Source organism: Microtus pennsylvanicus, chromosome 3 (genome assembly GCF_037038515.1).
Source record: "Microtus pennsylvanicus isolate mMicPen1 chromosome 3, mMicPen1.hap1, whole genome shotgun sequence".
NCBI lineage: Eukaryota > Metazoa > Chordata > Mammalia > Rodentia > Cricetidae > Microtus > Microtus pennsylvanicus.
The window spans coordinates 84,896,868-84,915,981 of NC_134581.1; the positions used below are offsets into that span (position 1 = coordinate 84,896,868).

The following is a 19,114-nucleotide window of genomic DNA, read 5'->3' on the forward strand; positions in this document are numbered from 1 at the left end:
TCCTCCACTACCCTGTGCAATCTCACACCTTTTATGACCAGGGGGAGCTGTCCGGGGAGACACCAGCACGAGAGCCTGCAGCGCGGTGCGGGTACCGCCTCCGTGCTCAGTTTCTCTCTGCTGTGCCGATGGCCGGCTGGCCAAACGGAAAGCTCGCGGGTGCCCCGCACGGCTGCGCCCCGCACCTCGCTCTCCCTCCGCCCGCCCCGCGCTGGGCCCGCGCCTGCGCAGTGCGCCGCACCACGGGTGGTCGCGAGGCGGACGCCGGTCCCGAAGCCTAACCATTGGTCACTGAGCCGAGCCGGCGCTTCCCCGCGCGGGGGCGGCAGCACGTGCCGGGGGCGAGAGCGGAGACCACAGCTATGGCGTCGTTACTTTGGGGAGGCGACGCTGGGGCGGCAGAGAACGAGCGGCTAAACAGCCACGTAACCGCCGCTGAGCAGGGGAGGGCCCACGGGCGGGAGCTAGAACAAGGACTCCCGAGGGAAGTCCCCTGGGAGGGGGAGCGCCCCTCTGGCGTTTGGAGTGGGGTGTCAGGTGATGGGGGAGGTGTGGGCAGGGGTGGAAGGACCACGGGAAAGGACCCTCCCAGAGGAAGGGCAGACCTTGGGTTTGAAAGGGCGAAGACCCCTGGAAATACAGATAGAGGGCACAGCTGCTGGTCCTAGCACTGCTGAGTTTTCTCCTCTCCTGATTTTCACCATTTAGCAGGTTTCCCTTCTTCGTAGCCACCTTTCCCTTGTAGGTGTTGTGAACCACCTTTCATCCAGGTACTGCCCATATTCAGACTAAGAGAGCTCCAGACGAGATTGGAAACTCACACCCTTTTGTAGGATAATTCATCCAGTGGCCCGACTGATGAAATCGTTAATCCTTAACATTGCAAAGGAAGCTGTTTGGGGTGGTCTTCCCTCCCGCTGCTGTAGGATAGCACCAGGCTTGCTGCTTGATGTCCTGCTTCCTAACATTGGTTGAAATTTGTGCCTTTCAATAGTTTTCAAATCTCGTCCACCCCAGAAAGAACCTCCGTGGTATTAGAAGTACCACAGTCCCAAACATAGGTGAGTGCTGTTAGGCTAAAGTAGACTCTCTTAATTAAACATCTTTGCTTTCCCCCAGTATCTGCCAGTTGAAACAGCTTCGGCTCCTTTAATTTTGCATGCACAACCGTCCCCTACCTTCCCAATCACTTTATCTCCCTAGAAGTGACTCTGTCTGCATACACTATAAAACCGGTGAGAAATTTTAAGAGTCCACTGTATTTCTTTTCAACGTTTTTCTTTACATTCATTGTTTTTCTTTTGCCATTTTAGACGGCTCTCTTAACGCTGAAGAGGAAGATGAAGAAGACGATGTAGGTAAGAGACGTTTGTTTGCACGCGCTTTCTGGCGTTGCTCCGTTTATCATCACTTCAGGAATGTTAATGAATAGGATTGCATTGGGAAAGCACTGTCTTTGCTTTATTTTTGTTTTGTTTTTGTTTTTCGAGACAGGGTTTCTTTGTGGCTTTGGAGCCTGTCCTGGAACTAGCTCTGTAGACCAGGCTGGTCTCGAACTCACAGAGATCCGCCTGCCTCTGCCTCCTGAGTGCTGGGATTAAAGGCGTGCGCCACCATCGCCCAGCCATTTGCTTTATTTTGAATGAATACTATCAGACAAAAATACTAAGTTAGGAGGGGTGTATTTCTTTAGACAAGATGAAAACTGCAAGGAGTGGGTTAAGAATATTCAGTTTTGCAAGGAAGAATTATTCAGTCCTGTCATGATTCAATGTTGGTTTGTTCAAGGTCAGGGGTTGGTGCAACAGAGCATAAGAAACTGGATCTTTGCAAAAGAGGACATTCTCGGTGCTACGGAATTCCTTCTAGAACTTTCTGTAGAAGAACGATGAGACTAAGCTGTAGTTGTTTTTTGTATACTTTACTGTGTGGGAGAAAGCAGTTAATTAGATGCCATTTAGGAGGTTTGATGCCTTTTTTTATTTTTGCTTTTCTAGTGGATTTGGCAGCCAATTCACTCTTAAACAAATTAATCCGTCAGTCCTTAGTAGAATCCAGCCATCGAGTGGAAGTCCTACAAAAGGATCCCAGCTCTCCACTCTACTCGGTGAAAACCTTTGAAGAACTACGGCTGTGAGTACCTTGACTCTTAGTGCGTAAGAAGGCGCGTGTTAGCTACAGCTGTGAGTACCTTGACTCTTAGTGATTAAGAAGGCGCGTGTTAGCTACAGCTGTGAGTACCTTGACTCTTAGTGATTAAGAAGGCGCGTGTTAGCTACAGCTGTGAGTACCTTAACTCTTAGTGCCTAAGAAGCTCATGTCAGCAAGCACTAACTAGGATGCTGGTACTAAAACCACCAGAATCCCGTTTATTCTCTAGTATGCTGTAGTCAAATAGATTGTATAATATTACATGTCATTAAGCTATAACTCAGGGTGTTGAGGTGAGGAGGAAAGAGCATCCTGTTTGTGGGCGGCACTGTCTCGTGGGCTGGGGTCTCTGAGGAACAGGTAGGGCAGGAGAAAGCCGGCCGAGTGGCAGCACACAGTGAGAGCAGCAGCCTGACTCTCTTCACCCGTATGCCCTCCCCCACCATAGTGGACTCTCCCCTTTCTCAAACCATGAGCTAAAATAAATCCTCCTGAAGTTGCTCTGTCAGGCACTGTGTCAGAACAGTCCCAGTGCTCAGCTGCAAAGTGTACACTCCCGAATGTGGTACACGCTGACCACAGAGGCTTTGCATGTCTGGGAATTTTATTTATTTAGCTACCTATGTATTCATCTGTTTATTTATTATTTTACAGAAAGGAAGAGTTACTAAAAGGGATTTATGCAATGGGATTTAACAGACCATCCAAAATCCAAGAGATGGCCCTCCCGATGATGCTCGCACATCCGTGAGTTTACAGGGTAGTGGTCTTCCAAGTTGGTTGGTTTTGGTTTCTTCTATTTATACCCAGGATCTTGTGCTCAGTTTATACCCAGTCCTCTCCTCCGTTTCACAGTCCCCAGAACCTCATAGCACAGAGCCAGTCTGGAACGGGGAAAACAGCTGCCTTTGTCTTAGCGATGCTCAGCAGAGTGAATGCCTTGGAGCTGTTCCCACAGGTAAGGAAGGGCAGTGGTGGAATCATTGTGACTGCCATGCCAGCAACGTTTCAGCGGTGCCAGGTCTTTCCGCAAATATTAGGGTTACTGCAGGAAAACGAAGACTAGGCATTCCTTCCTAAAATCCTAGCGCCCTGGGTAGAGTATGGGGATAATGAGCGATGCCCAGCCCCAGCCTTAGAGTCCAGCTGCCTCCAGTCCCAGCCTCCCCACCGCTGCCCACCTAGCTGAGTGCCCGTTTCCCAGCATCTGTTTCCTTCCTGTAAAGCCATCTCTCTAAAGACATGGCTACTCATTGACCCGTTCATGCTGGACTCCCCACACCCACGCAGTGCCTGGATCATAGAGGCAGTTCATTAAGCATTGGATGATAACTGAGTGTGTAGGTGTGTGTTCTCTTCCTAAAGTCACCTACCCTTTTTAGCACTATGCTTGGTTTTAAGTAGGCATGTAGTGATGGCGGCTGCTTAGCTGTAGGGTCAGAAAGGCATACAATTCCCTCATTTCTCAGAGTGTCTTCCTATCATCACAATGCCTGGTTGAGGCACCCAGCTCACAGTTCTGGCCTCATTTCTTTTTCACAAAAAGGAAATCTAGTACTGTTTCCCTTTTTCCTCCAAAGGGCACCAGAAAGTTCTTTCATGGGCTGACTTCCCATATGTGATAAAAAGCCTTCCTCCGGCAGCGATTCCTATAAATTGTAGATGTGTGTGATGGAGGCCACGCCCAGGGAGTGTGCTTTCCACATAAGGTTATTGATTTTAGTATCCATTAAATTATTCAATGTTTGAGCCCTTGTCTTGAAAATGTGTGTGGAAACTATTTCAGTGCTTTGGTAGTTACCTTCTCTACCATAGACCCTGAACATGAACACTTTAAATATCATCAGTTTCTTCCACTGGCGTCTTCATTCAACAGTCACCATTTCTATGGGAGGGCCTAGGAGGGGAATATTATCCTGGCAGGATTATGCATCTATAATATGGATTAAAAGCAGATCATGCCGGAACAGGCAGACTCTTAGGAGCAAGTAGAAGGTGATAGGTATTGTATGCTGTGGTTCGTCATGCCTTCTTCATGGACTCCCAGCTCGCTACATCCCTTTCTCCATCAAAAGACAGTGACCAGTAACTTGCGTTTCTAAGTAGCCCCATAGAGAGAAGTATATAAAGTAACCATTTCTTTTCCCTTCAGCTCCAATGCCCCTAGTATTCACCTCAAACCTGTCAGCTACTTATCAACTGCCAAATTATATTCAATTTAAAATGTCTCATCAGCTAGAATCTTCAGTGCCATTTCTGTGACTCTTCCCGTACAACTTTTAGCTGTGGTTCCAATGTGAACAGTGGCTTGTATGAACCTGCCCCCTCCCCTCTTCTGTCTCACAGTGCCTCTGCCTGGCTCCCACCTATGAACTGGCTCTGCAGACTGGCCGTGTGGTTGAAAGGATGGGGAAATTCTGTGTGGATGTTGAAGTGATGTATGCCATTCGAGGAAATCGAAGTATGTATCAGTCAGCCTGTCTTGGCTACTTGTTAAATCCTGGCTTCACACCTAGCTCCTCTGCTTTCTCACCTCTGAAGTGGGGAAAATATCTCTCAATGAAGCAGTCCAGGCTTAAGCACTGGTGCAGCCTGTCGTAAAATGAGGGCACAGCAAACAAGTTCACATCTTGTAAGAGGATGCTGTTTTTATGGTCTGCTTTTTGAGACTTGATGGTTTTGTGCCAAACAAGTTTTATTGGAGAATTTTTACTAAAATTCTACATGCTTATCATAGAAACTGAGATGTTTAAAGGACGAAGATGAGGAGATGGAAGTCTGCACTGCTTTGCCCCAGGAAGGGACAGGAGCTAGTCTTTGCTCTCCCTTGAGCCCATGAGCATCATCTGCATGGTTGTTTCCTTGTGTGCTCACAACCCAGAAGCCCGTCACACCACCCTCTGACTGGCTCCCCAGCATCACGTGTTTTTTGCATCTAGATTATTACTGAATATTTTTGTTAATTCCCATTTGGAAAGGCTTTGCTGTTTGGAGGGTTTGGTTTTGATTTGGGGTGCCGGAGATAGACACTGGGCCACGGGCATGCTAGCTAAGTGCTCTCACCCTGAGTGTCCCCCAGCTCCTGTAGCTGAATGGGGTCTCCCAGTTCATGCAGTGACAGACTGGCCGTGCGCGTCACCCCTACTGCAGTCTCCAGAACAACTGGCATCTTTTCCTGTACTGCCACACCTAACCAGTGTCCCCTTAGCCATGCCATTAGTCCCCTGGGACAATAGAAATGTGGAATGTGGTTTTGTTTATATGCTTTTGATTTTTTGTTGTTGTTTGGTTGGTTTTTGTTTCATTGGGGAGGGGTTGGGTTGTTGTTTTATTTTGTTTTGGTTTTTTTTTTTTGAGACAATGTCTCACTGTGTTGCCCAGGCCGGTCGGTCTTGAACTTACGTGAGCAAGAGATCACTTCACTTCAGCTTTCTGAATGGCTGGGCTTACAGAATGTCACAGTATCCATTTTATCAAAGCATAGCTTTTTAAATGACCACGGAGCACCATCAAATATATAGGACTATTATTACAATAACCTTAGAACTTTGGAACCCATCCTAAAATTCTGCAGCATCTAAATGCATCCATGCCCCTCGGGGTTTGCACTTGGGAAATGATGCTGTATTTCTCTCACCACCAAGCACTATATCATATCACCCTGGCCTGTGCCCTGTGACAGTGAGTCGAACTGTTTTTATCTACAGGAACACTTAAAACCCTTTTCTCCACAGTTCCTAGGGGCACTGAAGTCACCAAACAGATTATAATTGGTACTCCTGGGACTGTCCTAGATTGGTGTTTCAAGCGAAAATTGATTGATTTGACTAAGATCCGTGTATTTGTCCTGGATGAAGCAGATGTGATGATTGACACCCAAGGATTCTCAGATCAGAGTATTCGTATCCAAAGGTAATCTTCACGTTCATCCGTTCCTCCTGGATTTTCAGGCTAAATGATCAGTTTTGTTTGTCTGCCCTTCCTAATCACTTCCATTGCTTGATTTCTTGCCGTCTTCACCTTCGGACTGACTTTGGGTTTTCAGCAGCTCAGGGACCCCTCAGACTGCTACAGTGCCTGCCTTCACCCTGTGGTATGCCCTCTGCCGTACCTTTGTTGGCGAGCAGGCCTACAGGTGAAGTGTGTGTCCTGGATCACACCAGGTGTTGCCAGTCATGTTTATACCCCGAGCAGAATCCAGTTGAATCTGCTGAAGGCTGCTGGAGGCGTGGTGGCTAATGAGCTAGAATAGAAAGCACATGGTGCTGGAGCAGGTCTGGCCCTGCTTCTAAGTTGTAAGTGAATCATCTGTTTCCCCCGATTTCTCTGCCAGATCACCCGAAGGGCTTCCGGTAACCCAGTTCTGGGCCTTCTCACACTTACTGCATTGAGCTTTGGAGAGGGAAGTTAAGAATCCGCATTGCTCTTTTTTGTTCCTTTCTTTCTTAATAAAGTTAAGGTGGTGGCTCACGCCTTTAATCCTAGCACTCAGGAGGCAGAGGCAGGTGGATCTCTGTGAGTTGGAGGGCCAGATTGATTTACAAAGCAAGTTCCAGAATAGCCAGAAGAAACCCACAGAGAAACCCAGTCTCAAGGGGGAGAAAGTAGTATTTACTCAATTTTAAATTCAACTTTATTGAAAGTCTGATTATGAGAGCAACAGTCCCCACCTGCTCAGTCCCAAGAACATGTCTGTCTTTTCTGATGTCGATCTTCAGATCTTAAATAATATGCTCACCTTACTGTTACCTGATGTAAAGTCTTTGTCTCGTCAGTGTAGAAAGTAGGCCTGAATTCTTTTAAACTACAACCCTTGTCCATTCCGTTTCCTCTCAGTGCTTAAATCCTAAGAGTTTGACTATGCCAACCCTGTTTATATCCTTTTAAGCACACGCATGTGAACACAGGCACTGTTCACTGCTGGGCCCAGCATGGTTGTGTTAGTATTATTTTTTATTGTACAAGTTTTCCTCTAGAGTTGTTGTCTATTGCCTTTTTCCTGTGCATTATCCCTGTGTAAGGATTTTTAGCTTTTCCCTAACCATTCTGTCATGCGTGTCATATGCAAGTGGTTTCTTCACATAGTCAAATCATGCTTTTATGTTTAAAGGGTTTAATTATTTCTTTTATGTTTGAAATTATAATCTGATTACATTATTTCCTCCTTTGCTTTCCTCCCTCCAAACCATCCATGTACCCCTCTTTACTCTCTTTCAAATCCATGGCCTCTATTTTTAATTGTTGTTAGATACATATATTATATGTTTGTACATACCTTCCTTAGTAAAACCTGCTTGGTCTGCGAAATGTTACCTGTATGTGTGTTTTCAGGGCTGACCAATTGGTGCACTCTGCCCTGGGGAAGGCCGTTCTCCTGCTCTCAGCATTGCTTGCTGTCTGTAGTGCTTTGTGTAGGGCTGAAGCCCTCAGATACCTGTAGTCCTCACCCCAGGAAACTTTCTCTTTGCAGCAGACAGAAAGCATTATAGAAAACCACAGCTGATCAAAATGTAGTTGTAGAGCCAAGTCCCATTGGATACCTCTACAGAAATCTAAGGCTCAGAGATTGCTGAGGAAGAGGGGGGAAGAGGCTGAAGGGTCCAAGGAACAGGTAGTCTGCTGTGATACTGTGTTTCCTAGTAATGTCAAAAGCTACACCCACAAAGCATCACTGGCAAGACTGCATCAACAGGAGTTTAGCGGGGACAGCAGTAGGAGACATGCCAGAGTGGATGGAGGAAAGACCACGAGGCCTCAAGTCATGCTTTTAATCCACTGGCTTCTGTATCTCAGGGTCTCCCTCTCCTGCCTGTGTGGGTGTCCAGGCCTGCTGTGTAGCTGAATCATGGCTGTGCTGTTGGTTCATTGGCTGCCTTGCATTTCCCAGTTCCTGAGCGCTTGTGTAATCTCCCTAATGTGCTGGGTTGTATTTTCTGGTCTCTTTTCTAAAGCATATAAGAAGTTCATGGTTTGGTTTTTTTTGCTTGTCTGTGTCTTGGCATGTTTTTATTGTCTTGTAAACCTGGTTTTTGACTGGTATTTGTTGCATAGGAATCCTGTATTAAAAACCATTCTTCCTCCAATTTCAGATGCTTATTGAAAACAAAACAGTTTTCTGGGGTAACTTTAAATATAATTAGCCCTGTGAGCCTCTGCTTCTGTGGCTGAAAGGTTTGGTGTCACCCTGTTGTCCCAGACCTTGTCCTTAGCCTACCAGGGTCTGCTGCCACCTCCGTATCCTGATATTTCTCACTGGAGTTTGTTGACTTTTATTATCGAACCTTGTGCCTGCAAGTTCTGGAAATTCTCGGAAGTTGTTTTTTTTTTCATAGAATGACCAACTGTTGAGAAAGCCAGTGTAGGACACAGTCATTGCAAATAAGAAGCATTAAAAATGGAAATAATTACACATGTGTTACTAAAGCCGGGCGCCATTTCTGTTTCCAGGTGACCCATTCTCTGTTCTCCTTTTCACTGTGTTTCCAGTTTGGAGAAGAACATCTGTCTTTGACCCATTGTACATCTTTCCAGAGCCACCAAAAGTATTGTCACCACGTGAGCACATGTCCTCATAGCTGAAGATCTTAACTGCGTGTAAACTTTAAACTGAAAAGTGGCCCAAACTTGGAGAATGAAAGGCTCAATATTAGGGTCAGATACTGTGTGCTTTTTAAGATGTCAGGTGCTAATTATGCAAGACATGTAGCTGTTAGGACCATTCTTGCTTGTTTGGTAAGGAGTTTGTGGGATGAATAGAATTTGCCAGAATTTATATTTACACTCTACCATTAGTTTATGTTTGAATGAGATGTGAGCAAACCTGTCTTTTGTTTTATGAAAAGTTCATAGATATCATCTCCATTTTAAAATTTTAGTATCTTACAGTGTGTGTGTGTGTGTGTGTGTGTGTGTGTGTGTGTGTGTTGAGAAAGACTTTTTTGCTGTAGCCTGAGCTGATCTAGGACTGAGTATCTATATCCAGCTTATTCTCAAACTCATGACAATCCTACTACTTGAGCCTCCTAAATGCTGAGATTACAGGTGTGAGCCAACATGCTTAACAGGGGGCATGTTTTTGTTGCTGGGATTTGGTGTAGCATGGGATTACATGTCTGACACAGATTTAGAAGAATCAACTCTCACACCGAAAGCTGTGTCCTCTGTTACCAGTTCTTCGGCCTTTGTTTTTGCTCCGAGAATGTTTTATTTAGGCCTATAAACGGGTCTCCCCCAACCCTTTATTTTCTCTTACAGTATATCCTGATTATAGTTTCCCCTTCCTTCACTCCTCCAAGTTCCTCCCCATTCCCTGCTCCTCCAGATCCACTCCCTTTCTGTCTCTCATTAGAAACTAAGCTTGACAAAATAAAATACAAAAAGGTGAAGAAAAACTTTCATATCAAAATTGGACATGGTGACCCAACAGGAGGAAAAGAGACAGAAGAGCAGGTACCAGAGTCAGAGACCCACTTGTTCTCACACACAGGAGTCCCATAAAAACAGTAAGCTGAAAGCTTTAATATATACTCAGAGGACCGGGTGCAGACCCGTGTCTGCTCTGTGCATAATATCTAGGTGCATGGAATAAGTATGCATGTCAAGCATTTACTGAAAATAAGTCATAAATAGATTTATTTTAAAAGTCTTTAGTAAGCATATAATTTTATCATTAGTGATAAATTTGCATAATGATGAGATAGGTGTGCCTTTTATATCAAGAATGAAATATTGTCTGAAACAAAGCTTATTCAGTATTTTCTAGAGTTGCTATGTTTAAATTGCCAATGCTGGAAGTACCTCTTTTTGTAAGTATTTAATACAAACAGTGGAAATGTGTTTCACACCATTTTGGAAATTGTTAGAAATTTTTTCTAATTCCAAGCCACAGTTGTGATTTATTTTTTCTTAATGAAACTGAAGTCAGCAACTTAAGCAGTTTTTAAAGTCAAACCACCCAGCAGTTACAGCATACTGACTTGAGACCATGCTGCGGATATCTCTGTGAGAACAGAAAGCTGTGTAGGGCCCTCATCCACATACAGTGTACAGTATATACAGTAGTGACCAGTCTGAGCCAAGTGTCTCCAGCAGCACTTGCTGATAGTTTGTATGGCCTCAGTGGCAAACACAGCACAAGAGCCAAGACTGCAGTGAAGTTGCACTGTGCAGCCCAGGCAAGCTCTGCTAGAAACACCGCAGGTTCATGACGTGTTTGCCTTTGAATTCATTGTTGCAACCTATTTCACAATCCCCATGTTCAGTTACACAACCCAGACGGGGCCTCAGGCCACAGTAAGACACTGTACTGTAAGCCTTGGGCTGCAGCTACTCCATGTCATGGAAAAGGATGCCAGGGACAACACGGTGACGCATGCTCATTTGGGTGCTATGGCTGAGGTAACTGAGGGGCTACTGTTTTCACAGCAGCACTCAGCCCTTGAGGAAGCCACATTTAAAAATTTGGAGGTACTGCCTTTCTCTCTCTAAGCTTACAAATCCGTCTCCACACTGACCTCTTAGACCCCTGGCCCTAGCGCCAAGTCTCAACGCATTCCTCCAGGTACTGTGTTCATCTGTGTTTGTTGTGCACTTCCCCTGTCTGAGGTTAAAATGCAGTCTCTGGCTTTCTTTTTCCTGTCTGGATCCTACTGGTGGTATTTTCTAGTTCTTTTCCACCACTTCCTGTTCTTGTGTTCTGGATGCAGCACCTACCTTCCCTCACTGAGGGTACTAATTTCAGTATTTTTGTAGGGTATTGTTGCTGCTATTTTGTCTATTCTGTGTTGCAAAAGGAGCGGCGGGCTGCATTCCTGCTGGGATCCCAGCTCCCCAGCTAGTTTACACCTGAAATAATTACAAGGAAACTGTATTCATTTAAACACTGCCTGGTCCATTGGTTCTAGTGTCTTATTGGCTAACTCTCACATATCTAATAATCTGTAAGCCACCACAAGGTCGTGGCTTACCGGCATGAGTCTAGCCAGCGTCTGTCTTGGGAAGGGGAATCATGGCATCTGCCTGACTCTGCTTTCTTTCTCCCAGCATTCTGTTCAGTCTACTCCACCTATCTGAATTCTGCCCTATCAAAAAGCCAAGGCAGTTTCTTTATTAACCAATGAAAGTAACACATAGACAGATGGCCCACCTACTCCAATTCTGAGTTTACAACATCGTCTAAACTGGCTGCTTGCCTGGTTTGTTTGCTGCATCTGCCTTTCACAAAGGTTGACCTTGCTTCTCTGCCAATACTTGCCTGCTCTTCCATAATCTGAGAGACTAAATTGCATTAGCCAGCTCTCAAGGTCAATACCTTGAAAGCTTTACGTTAGGGGGATTGTCATACGGGGGCATTGGAATAGAGATGTATGGTGTTCAGGTCTCCTTCCAGGTGGCAGAGCTCGGCTGCTGGCAGTCTGGGTGAGAAGAGGCTACCAGGAAGTATACATGCTTTCATTTGGTTCGCTCCCTTTAGCCACATGACTTATCTCCACCTACTATTACGGCTCATAGCTCCAAATATGGAATTTTTGCACTAGTCTCCTGGTAGTGTTTATCTGCTGAAGTGAGGGATCCAGCCATTCACTATGGCCAGAGATCAAGAGAGACTCCCCTCTTGCTACCCTCTAACCAGTAAGTTAATGTGTTTATGTTGTAAAGTAAATGAGTCAGAACTCAAGATTTAGTAGTCGAAGGGGGCTTCTGAAAAGGCCCCTTCTCTTTCCTGCTCAGGAGGATACTGTATAATAATTGGAGCACTTGTGTTGGTTGCTCCCCACCCCCTGTTCTGATTCCCTTCTTCTGGTTGTTAAAACAAGTGGTTCACTGCATCCCCTTCAGATGTGTGCCAGTGTGAGACTCCTGACTGTAGGAGGAGATGGGCATGACTGCCGACCCTCCCGACTGCGTGTCTGAACTTGGCTCTGAGACTCACATCCCATATATATTTTTCCAGATTGTTGGTGGCAGATAGGGACAGGCTGCTTGACTTGTGGTGTAAAGGTGGAGCTGATCACGGCACACAGCACCACATATGCTACAAGTGTGCACAGAGCAGCTGATGCCGGGGCTTGAAGGGCGACAGCCTGCTAGCTGGGTGACGGCCACCTTCCTTTCTCTTCCAGAGCCTTACCCTCCGAATGCCAGATGCTCCTCTTCTCCGCGACCTTCGAGGACTCTGTGTGGCAGTTTGCGGAACGGATCATTCCTGACCCCAATGTTATCAAGTTACGAAAAGAGGAACTGACCCTAAACAACATCCGACAGTATTATGTGTTGTGTGAAAACAGAAAAGACAAGTATCAAGCCCTGTGTAACATCTATGGTGGCATCACCATTGGCCAGGCCATCATCTTCTGCCAGGCAAGCCTGCTGCCTGTGTCTTTGCCACGGACAGATCCCACACGAGCAGAGGGGAGACAGTACTGGGAATACATGCCATCTAGCCAGGCTCCATGTTCATTTTAACCCTCAGAACAACTTTGAGTAGAATCTCCAGTTTCAGGGCAGAACTTAGGAAGGTTGACTAATGGGATGGGATCTTAAATAAAGGTCCCTTTCCGAGGCCCGGCTGCTGACACCTCCACACATGGCTTGAGGTTTGCTGTAGCCTTTCCCTGTCCATGGTGTTACTTATACTGATGTCCCACTGCTTATTTTATGGGGGGGGGTGTTTTCTTTTTCCTCTCTGACACTTCACGTTCATATGTTCTATTCTCGTCCCTACCCTGTGAACATGCTAAGCCTTGTGAGCAGGTTGTTGAGACATGGCTCCTGCTCTCAGCTGGTCTCTGCTGCCCCAGGACAGCCATGGAAACTTGGCAGTGTCTTGGCTTTGCAGTTGTTTTCTTTTTGTTCCATTTAACAAAAACGATGCTGATGATGAAGAAGCAGAAATGGGGGAGCTATTTTATTGTGTACGCAAAGATGTTAATCGCATGGCTCCTGCAAAGAACTCTTGTAGTGTTTGTTGGTTTGGTTTTGGCTTCAGTTTGTGGAAAAGAAGGCCAAAGCTTGGTCAGGTTGACAGAATATGATTCTTAGAATTGCAGAGAATGCCATGCCACAGTCTAAGGCTTCTTGCAAGACTTAGAGAAGGGGGGAAACAAAACCCCTCCGCAGCTTTCACCCTACACCCGTGAGCATCCCAGGAGAGCCAGTCTGCTTTGACCTGCTGCTGTTCTGTCTCTCCCAGACCCGTCGCAACGCCAAGTGGCTGACTGTGGAAATGATGCAGGACGGCCACCAGGTATCCTTGCTGAGCGGGGAACTCACGGTGGAGCAGCGAGCGTCCATCATCCAGAGGTTCCGAGACGGCAAAGAGAAAGTTCTGATAACAACCAATGTCTGTGCTCGAGGTATGTGAGAGTTGGGTGTCACTGTGAAGTGTATGCAGTGGTGTACACCACCGCAATCAAACTCAGAGCCTGCCACCCCCCAACATTGCCCTATCTCCTCCCAGCACGTTGCCTCTGGCAGTTGTTGATGAGATTTCAGTATTTCTCTGTCTCAGACTAATGCCTGAGTTGCATCATATAGTGTGTAGCCTCTGTGGCTGACTATGTGTCCACCTCACATGATGCTGGCTACATGCAGCAGTAGAAGGCTCGGAGCAGAGAGGGCAGCCTGTCAGCGTGGGGATGGAAGGCCCAGAGAGCATAGAGGTATCCTAGGCAGCACGAGGGTTGAAAAGTATTGAAGGAAGGAAGATAGTTCAGCTTAGTTCTTAATGCTGGTATTGAACCCCAGACCCTGTGCTTGCAAGGTGGGAGCTCTACCACTGAGCCACGTCACCAGCCTGGAGAACAGTTCAGCTGGGTAGGGAAATACTTTGGAAAATGGCTGCCTGTGTAACTGGAGCTGAACATGAGGATGAGGTGAGCTTGTGCATGGCTGGATGGCTGGAGGAGTGTATGTTCTAGGTGTGGCGCAAGTGCCCTGGACATGGCTGTGGTGCCCATCCTGTGAGACTTTAGAGAAGTGGGAGAAGAGACAGAGGGAAAAACATTGTAGCATGGAATGGAATGTAGAGGTGGTAACGCTGGGCAAGAGATGAAAAAGACCTGATGCGAACCCAGTCGTGGAGTAGAGTTGAGCTGCACCCCATAATGGGTGAGAAGACCATGGACCTAGGAGCCTGCAGGGCACTTAGGCCACAGATTGGGAGGAGCTTGGCGAGGGTCTCTGTCTTCCATTTCCCTGCTCGCCTATACACATCCATGACTTGTGACTGTTTAGATTTCCGCAGATGTAGCATTCTTACCGAGCAGCACAGGCACCGAGTGTGCAAGCAGACTGATCTGTGTTATGACCCACATGTGAGAATTCCTTTGGCAAATACAGTTCTTGGTGGGTTTGTCTTGAAGAAATTATTGCAAGACACCATAGTTCCTTTCTTCTCCTAGGAATTGATGTGAAGCAGGTCACCATCGTTGTGAACTTTGACCTTCCTATAAACCAGTCAGAAGAACCAGACTATGAGACTTACCTCCACCGTATAGGGAGGACAGGACGCTTTGGGAAAAAAGGTCTCGCCTTCAACATGATTGAAGTGGATAAACTGCCACTGCTCATGAAAATACAGGACCACTTCAGTAAGTAGCAGGCTTTCACATGCGCAGTGGGACCCACAGACTTACTCATACCAGCCATGAGGGCAGAGAGGGGCTGTGTGGAGCAGAGGTCGTGAGGGAATTGCTTCTAATTCATAGGAAGAGAGTCATACAAGTAAACACATAATTCCTTTGTGGTTAAGCAGAAGTTGTACGTGTCAAGTAGAAGTCACATGAGCTCACTCTGCAGTCTGTAGAATTTTATGCCCATAGAGCAGTACCACAAGGTAAAGAACTCCTTCAGGGTCTATTGTCTCCCAATTTCCACTTTCATAGTTTCTCCTTCTCTTGTCCCGCACTCTCTGACCTGACTTGAACTTTGTAACCCTTCCCCAGCCCCACTCCTAAACAAGCAGCCTCAGCTAGCCAACTGGGCCCCACAACTGGAAGAATGCCCTCACAGGAGCGTCAGGGGTTTTATCACCCAGTAGTTGTACCCCCTCACCAGCAAAAGTCAAGTGTACTGGCACACGCCTTTAATCCCAGTACTCAGGAGGCAGAGGCAGCCTGGTCTGCATCGTGAGTTCCAGGACAGGCAGAGCCACATAGTAAGAATTCGTCTTGAAACAAACAAGCAAAATTACTCCAAGCCCAAGAGAGCATAGATGTGAGCGGGGAGCGTGGCAGAAAGGCAGTAAGTGCTGTTTTCCTGATGGGCCTTTGTTGTTAGCAGTGGGCACCCTCCCCAGGAAGTGGACTCATAGAACATTTGGGGTAGAATTTCAGGCTGACTGATGCATATCCCACTGACCCTCTAAAGGATTGCTTAGGCACCCCATCTTACATTCCCTGGAGTGGCTAGGAGATAAGGGTCCATGCAGGCTACCGCTGCCATGTTAACTCTTAAGTAACTACAGTGGGGAGGCGTGGTCCTCCCCAGCTTTTCTCACTGTCGGCATAGCCTCTTTTTCTCAAGTATCTGGACGTGTACTTTCTCGATCCAGTCTATCTGTGCTGTGTTATTGTATGTGGGTCAACTATTTGATGTGTCACTTGTCCTGGGCTTTCTCTACAGAATGTCACAGGAGCAAGTGTGTGTTTGTTTGTTGAGACAGTCTCACTATATAGACCTGGCTGGCCGCACAGAGATCCACCTGCCTTTGCCTCCTGAGTGCTGGGATTAAGGGCGTGTGCCGCCACCACACCCTGCTTAGTTAGAAAAGGGTTATCTTCAAAGGTGTCACTGTTTTCGCTGGCTCACATTAACTTGCATTTAGGACCTGGGCTGAGACTGCTTCCTTTCTCTTTGTTCTTTCAGATAGCAATATTAAGCAGCTTGACCCAGAAGACTTGGATGAGATTGAAAAGATCGAATACTGAAGAAAGGCCTTTGTTGTTTGTGGGCTCTCCTAGTTTGTGTGAGAATGCTCCAGCAGGTTTTGAAGATAATTTTCTATGTTGAGGCTCTGTCAAGGTGAAAATGGCACAGATGAAAAAATAAATGTCATGATACTCTTCATTCTAAGACCTGGGGTCTTTTTGAACCAATTTGATTCAAAGCACGTGGCCATTCTAAATGAGAACTCAAGATTGCATCTTCTCTCTTCAGGAACTACTCCTTTGAGCTACTTATGAACCTGGCCACGAGGGGGCAGTAGAACATCACTGATTTTAGAATTCCAGCTGGAGACAGAAGCCACCCATTGTCAGGCCTCGCTGCACCTTGCCCTTTCTGCATATTAATTTCCCCATTCCTGCCCCATGCTCTCAGGTGAAAAGTATACTTTAAAATTTTCTGAGAGAACATTTTACCTTTTAATATTTTAAGTGATATCCAGAATTTCAGAATCTTTCCCTCTTCTGCTTGTTAACTGTCTTCAAATTAGGATTTATTCTGTCATGTTATATCATAGTCTTTGAAAATATGGTTTTATTCTAGACATTTCCCAAAAATGGGCAGTGAAGGCTTCAAAAACAAGAAGCGAGGACCTGAGGAGCTGCGGCTCAGAGGGTAGCGTGCTGGCTGTCTTTGTGCTAGCCTGAGAGTCTGAGTGTACATCCTTAGCCCCCACAGAAAGGCCAGAGTTGGGAGCCAGAGACATAGATCTAGGAACTCACTGAAATGGAAAGCTCCTAGTGCAGTAAGAGACAGTGCCTCGGAAACATGCCCGCAAGCACCTGCGCTCACATGCACATGCATACACACAGACACACACATGCACACCCCATACATGCGTGCATCACACAAATTCACCAAAAAAATTAAAAGCAAAATAAACCCAGAAGTAACATGTCAGGGAATCAAAGATTTTGTTTATAAAAGCTTCATGGTAGCAGAGCATGGTGGTGCATACCTACAATCCCAGCATTCAAGGAGGAGAGTCAGGTGGATTGCCACAATTTCAAGACCAGCCTAGTCAACACAGCAAGACCCTGTCCCAAAATTTAAAAAAGTTTGTTTCAAAGAAAAAAATTAAATCTTCCACAATAATGTAGACCTATTTCTGCAAGCAAAAAAAAAAAAATTTTTTTTTTCCCAAGACAAGGTTTCTCTGTGAAACAGCCCTGACTGTCCTGGAACTCTCTGTGTAGGTAGACCAGGCTGGCCTTGAACTCATAGAGACCCACCTGCCTCTGCCTCTGCCTCTGCCTCCCGAGTGCTGGGATTAAAGGAGTGCACCACCACGCTCGACAGCAAAAATGTTCTTCATTAACCACATTTGCTACTTAGAAATTAAATCATGAGCTTGAAAAAAAAAATGGGATGAATGGCTAGAGTCTCAGAAAGCCTGAAGCCTGCAGCTCTGCCACACTCTACACTGAGAGTGGCGTCTCCAGTGAGTGATTGTCACCCTGCTGTGGGTGAGGTGTCTCTAGTGAGTGATTGTCACCCTGCTGTGGGTGAGGTGTCTCCAGTGAGTGATTGTCACCCTGCTGTGCATGCGGTTTGTGGCTTAGCTATTTTGACAGTGCACTGTGCCCATGTTGATCCCTAAGTGTAGGGATGGAAGAACCAGCAGGCTCCCCCATGCAATGCCGGGTATTTATCATGCATCCTTGTGCTAAGCAGCATGGAAAGGAAGATAAATAAGATTCAAGACACCTCAGCAGAGAGTGTAATGGCGGAGACCCAGTATAAGCCAGCATCCAAACAGCTAAGAGGGAAGAACATATATATCTAGTGTCACACAAATGGGTCCCTAATAGCCGCCTCCAGGGAAGTGGGACATACTTCTCACCATGGGTCCACCGGGGCAGTGTCCCAGAGCCAGCTCATCCTGCCCGTCCCTGTCTGCATAGACAAAGCCAGAAGATGTTAGGTAGAGAACTCTAAGTGTTGGCTGAGCAGTGGATAGAAGGGGCACTGTCTGCAGCAAGCTGAGGCCCAGAGGTTCTCGGAGACAGAGTTTGCCAGAAGGAGCCGTCATTTGGGAATATCTACTCACCTGTTTACATGCATCTGCTGTCCTCTCTGCGACTGGAAACTGTTACCTTGTGTACTCAGTACCTCGCCCGTCACGGTGACCATGATAGCAACTCTCCTAGTAACTATTTTTCATCTTTTGATGCCTCCTCGTTCATTCGCATTTTTCCATAGTTTTGAACCCCAATAGGAAAACATAGGATAAGCAAGCATGAGAGACATAATAAGGTTTTTTTGTTTTGTTTTATTTTTTTTTTTGTCTAGCTATTTGAGAATTGAGTTGGGCTCTCCATCCCAGTCAGCTCAGTGTCCTAAATGAAGCCGTACATGCACACCATCCCCAGTGCAGATCTCTGGCGAGGCCTCAGCAGGTCACCGCCCCACAAGAGCCCTTGGGAGGCTTCCCCTGCAGCTCTTCCCACAGAGTCTGCAAACACCAGACATTCTTGTGCCTTGCCCTTTGTCCCTCTCTTCCCATCCCTTTGTCACCACCTAGGAGGCTGCAAGGCCACAGCTGTATGAAACTGCTGTCACAGGTCGGCGAGTCGGGCAGCTCCGTGCTCGGAACCATAAGCAGTTTCTCTATCTCCACAGTGACCTGACCGGGTCGTCTGAGTGCTGGCTTGAGGAGGGAATAAATAGACAAGAAACAGCCACGCGGTTTCAGAACATCTGAGAGCTGGCTTAATCAGCTGTGTGTTACTTGGCACCAAAGATCAAACCAAATCCAGGAGGTTTATATTGGCCAGCTCCGTCCTGTTAGCCTACTGAACTTGGTGATCACATGTGGTAGGGTTGTGACCTGCAGGGGAACCGTGAGTGACCAGTGATCAGCCTGGGGCCTGTTGCCGGATCTAAGGAAAGGTGAAGAGTTTCCTGCAGTCTGGAAGGATGTCTGACAGCTCAAGGGACGTTATTGTGATTAGACAAAGTGTTGCTCCTCCCCTTAAAGTCTCAGAGGATTGCAGAGGTCGGGGAGGGAAGGAGGCTG

At 46.6% G+C, this 19,114-nt stretch overlaps 1 protein-coding gene across 3 annotated transcripts; it reads left to right on the forward strand.

The window, feature by feature from the left end:
* Positions 1-226: 226 nt before the first annotated feature.
* On the forward strand, positions 227-16,224 carry Ddx25 (DEAD-box helicase 25). Of its 3 annotated transcripts, none has more exons than XM_075966387.1 (12): positions 227-425; positions 995-1,061; positions 1,314-1,358; positions 1,998-2,133; positions 2,806-2,898; positions 3,007-3,109; positions 4,498-4,612; positions 5,886-6,063; positions 12,273-12,510; positions 13,343-13,505; positions 14,553-14,741; positions 16,018-16,224. In XM_075966387.1, the coding sequence occupies exons 1-12, from the start codon at positions 363-365 to the stop codon at positions 16,077-16,079; spliced, it is 1,452 nt and encodes a 483-aa protein (XP_075822502.1). In that variant the 5' UTR covers positions 227-362; the 3' UTR covers positions 16,080-16,224. The 3 variants fall into 3 exon arrangements, with proteins under 3 accessions (XP_075822502.1, XP_075822503.1, XP_075822504.1); XM_075966388.1 differs by having other exon boundaries at positions 230-425; positions 5,946-6,063; XM_075966389.1 differs by having other exon boundaries at positions 235-425; positions 1,018-1,061.
* The last annotated feature ends 2,890 nt before the right edge of the window (positions 16,225-19,114 follow it).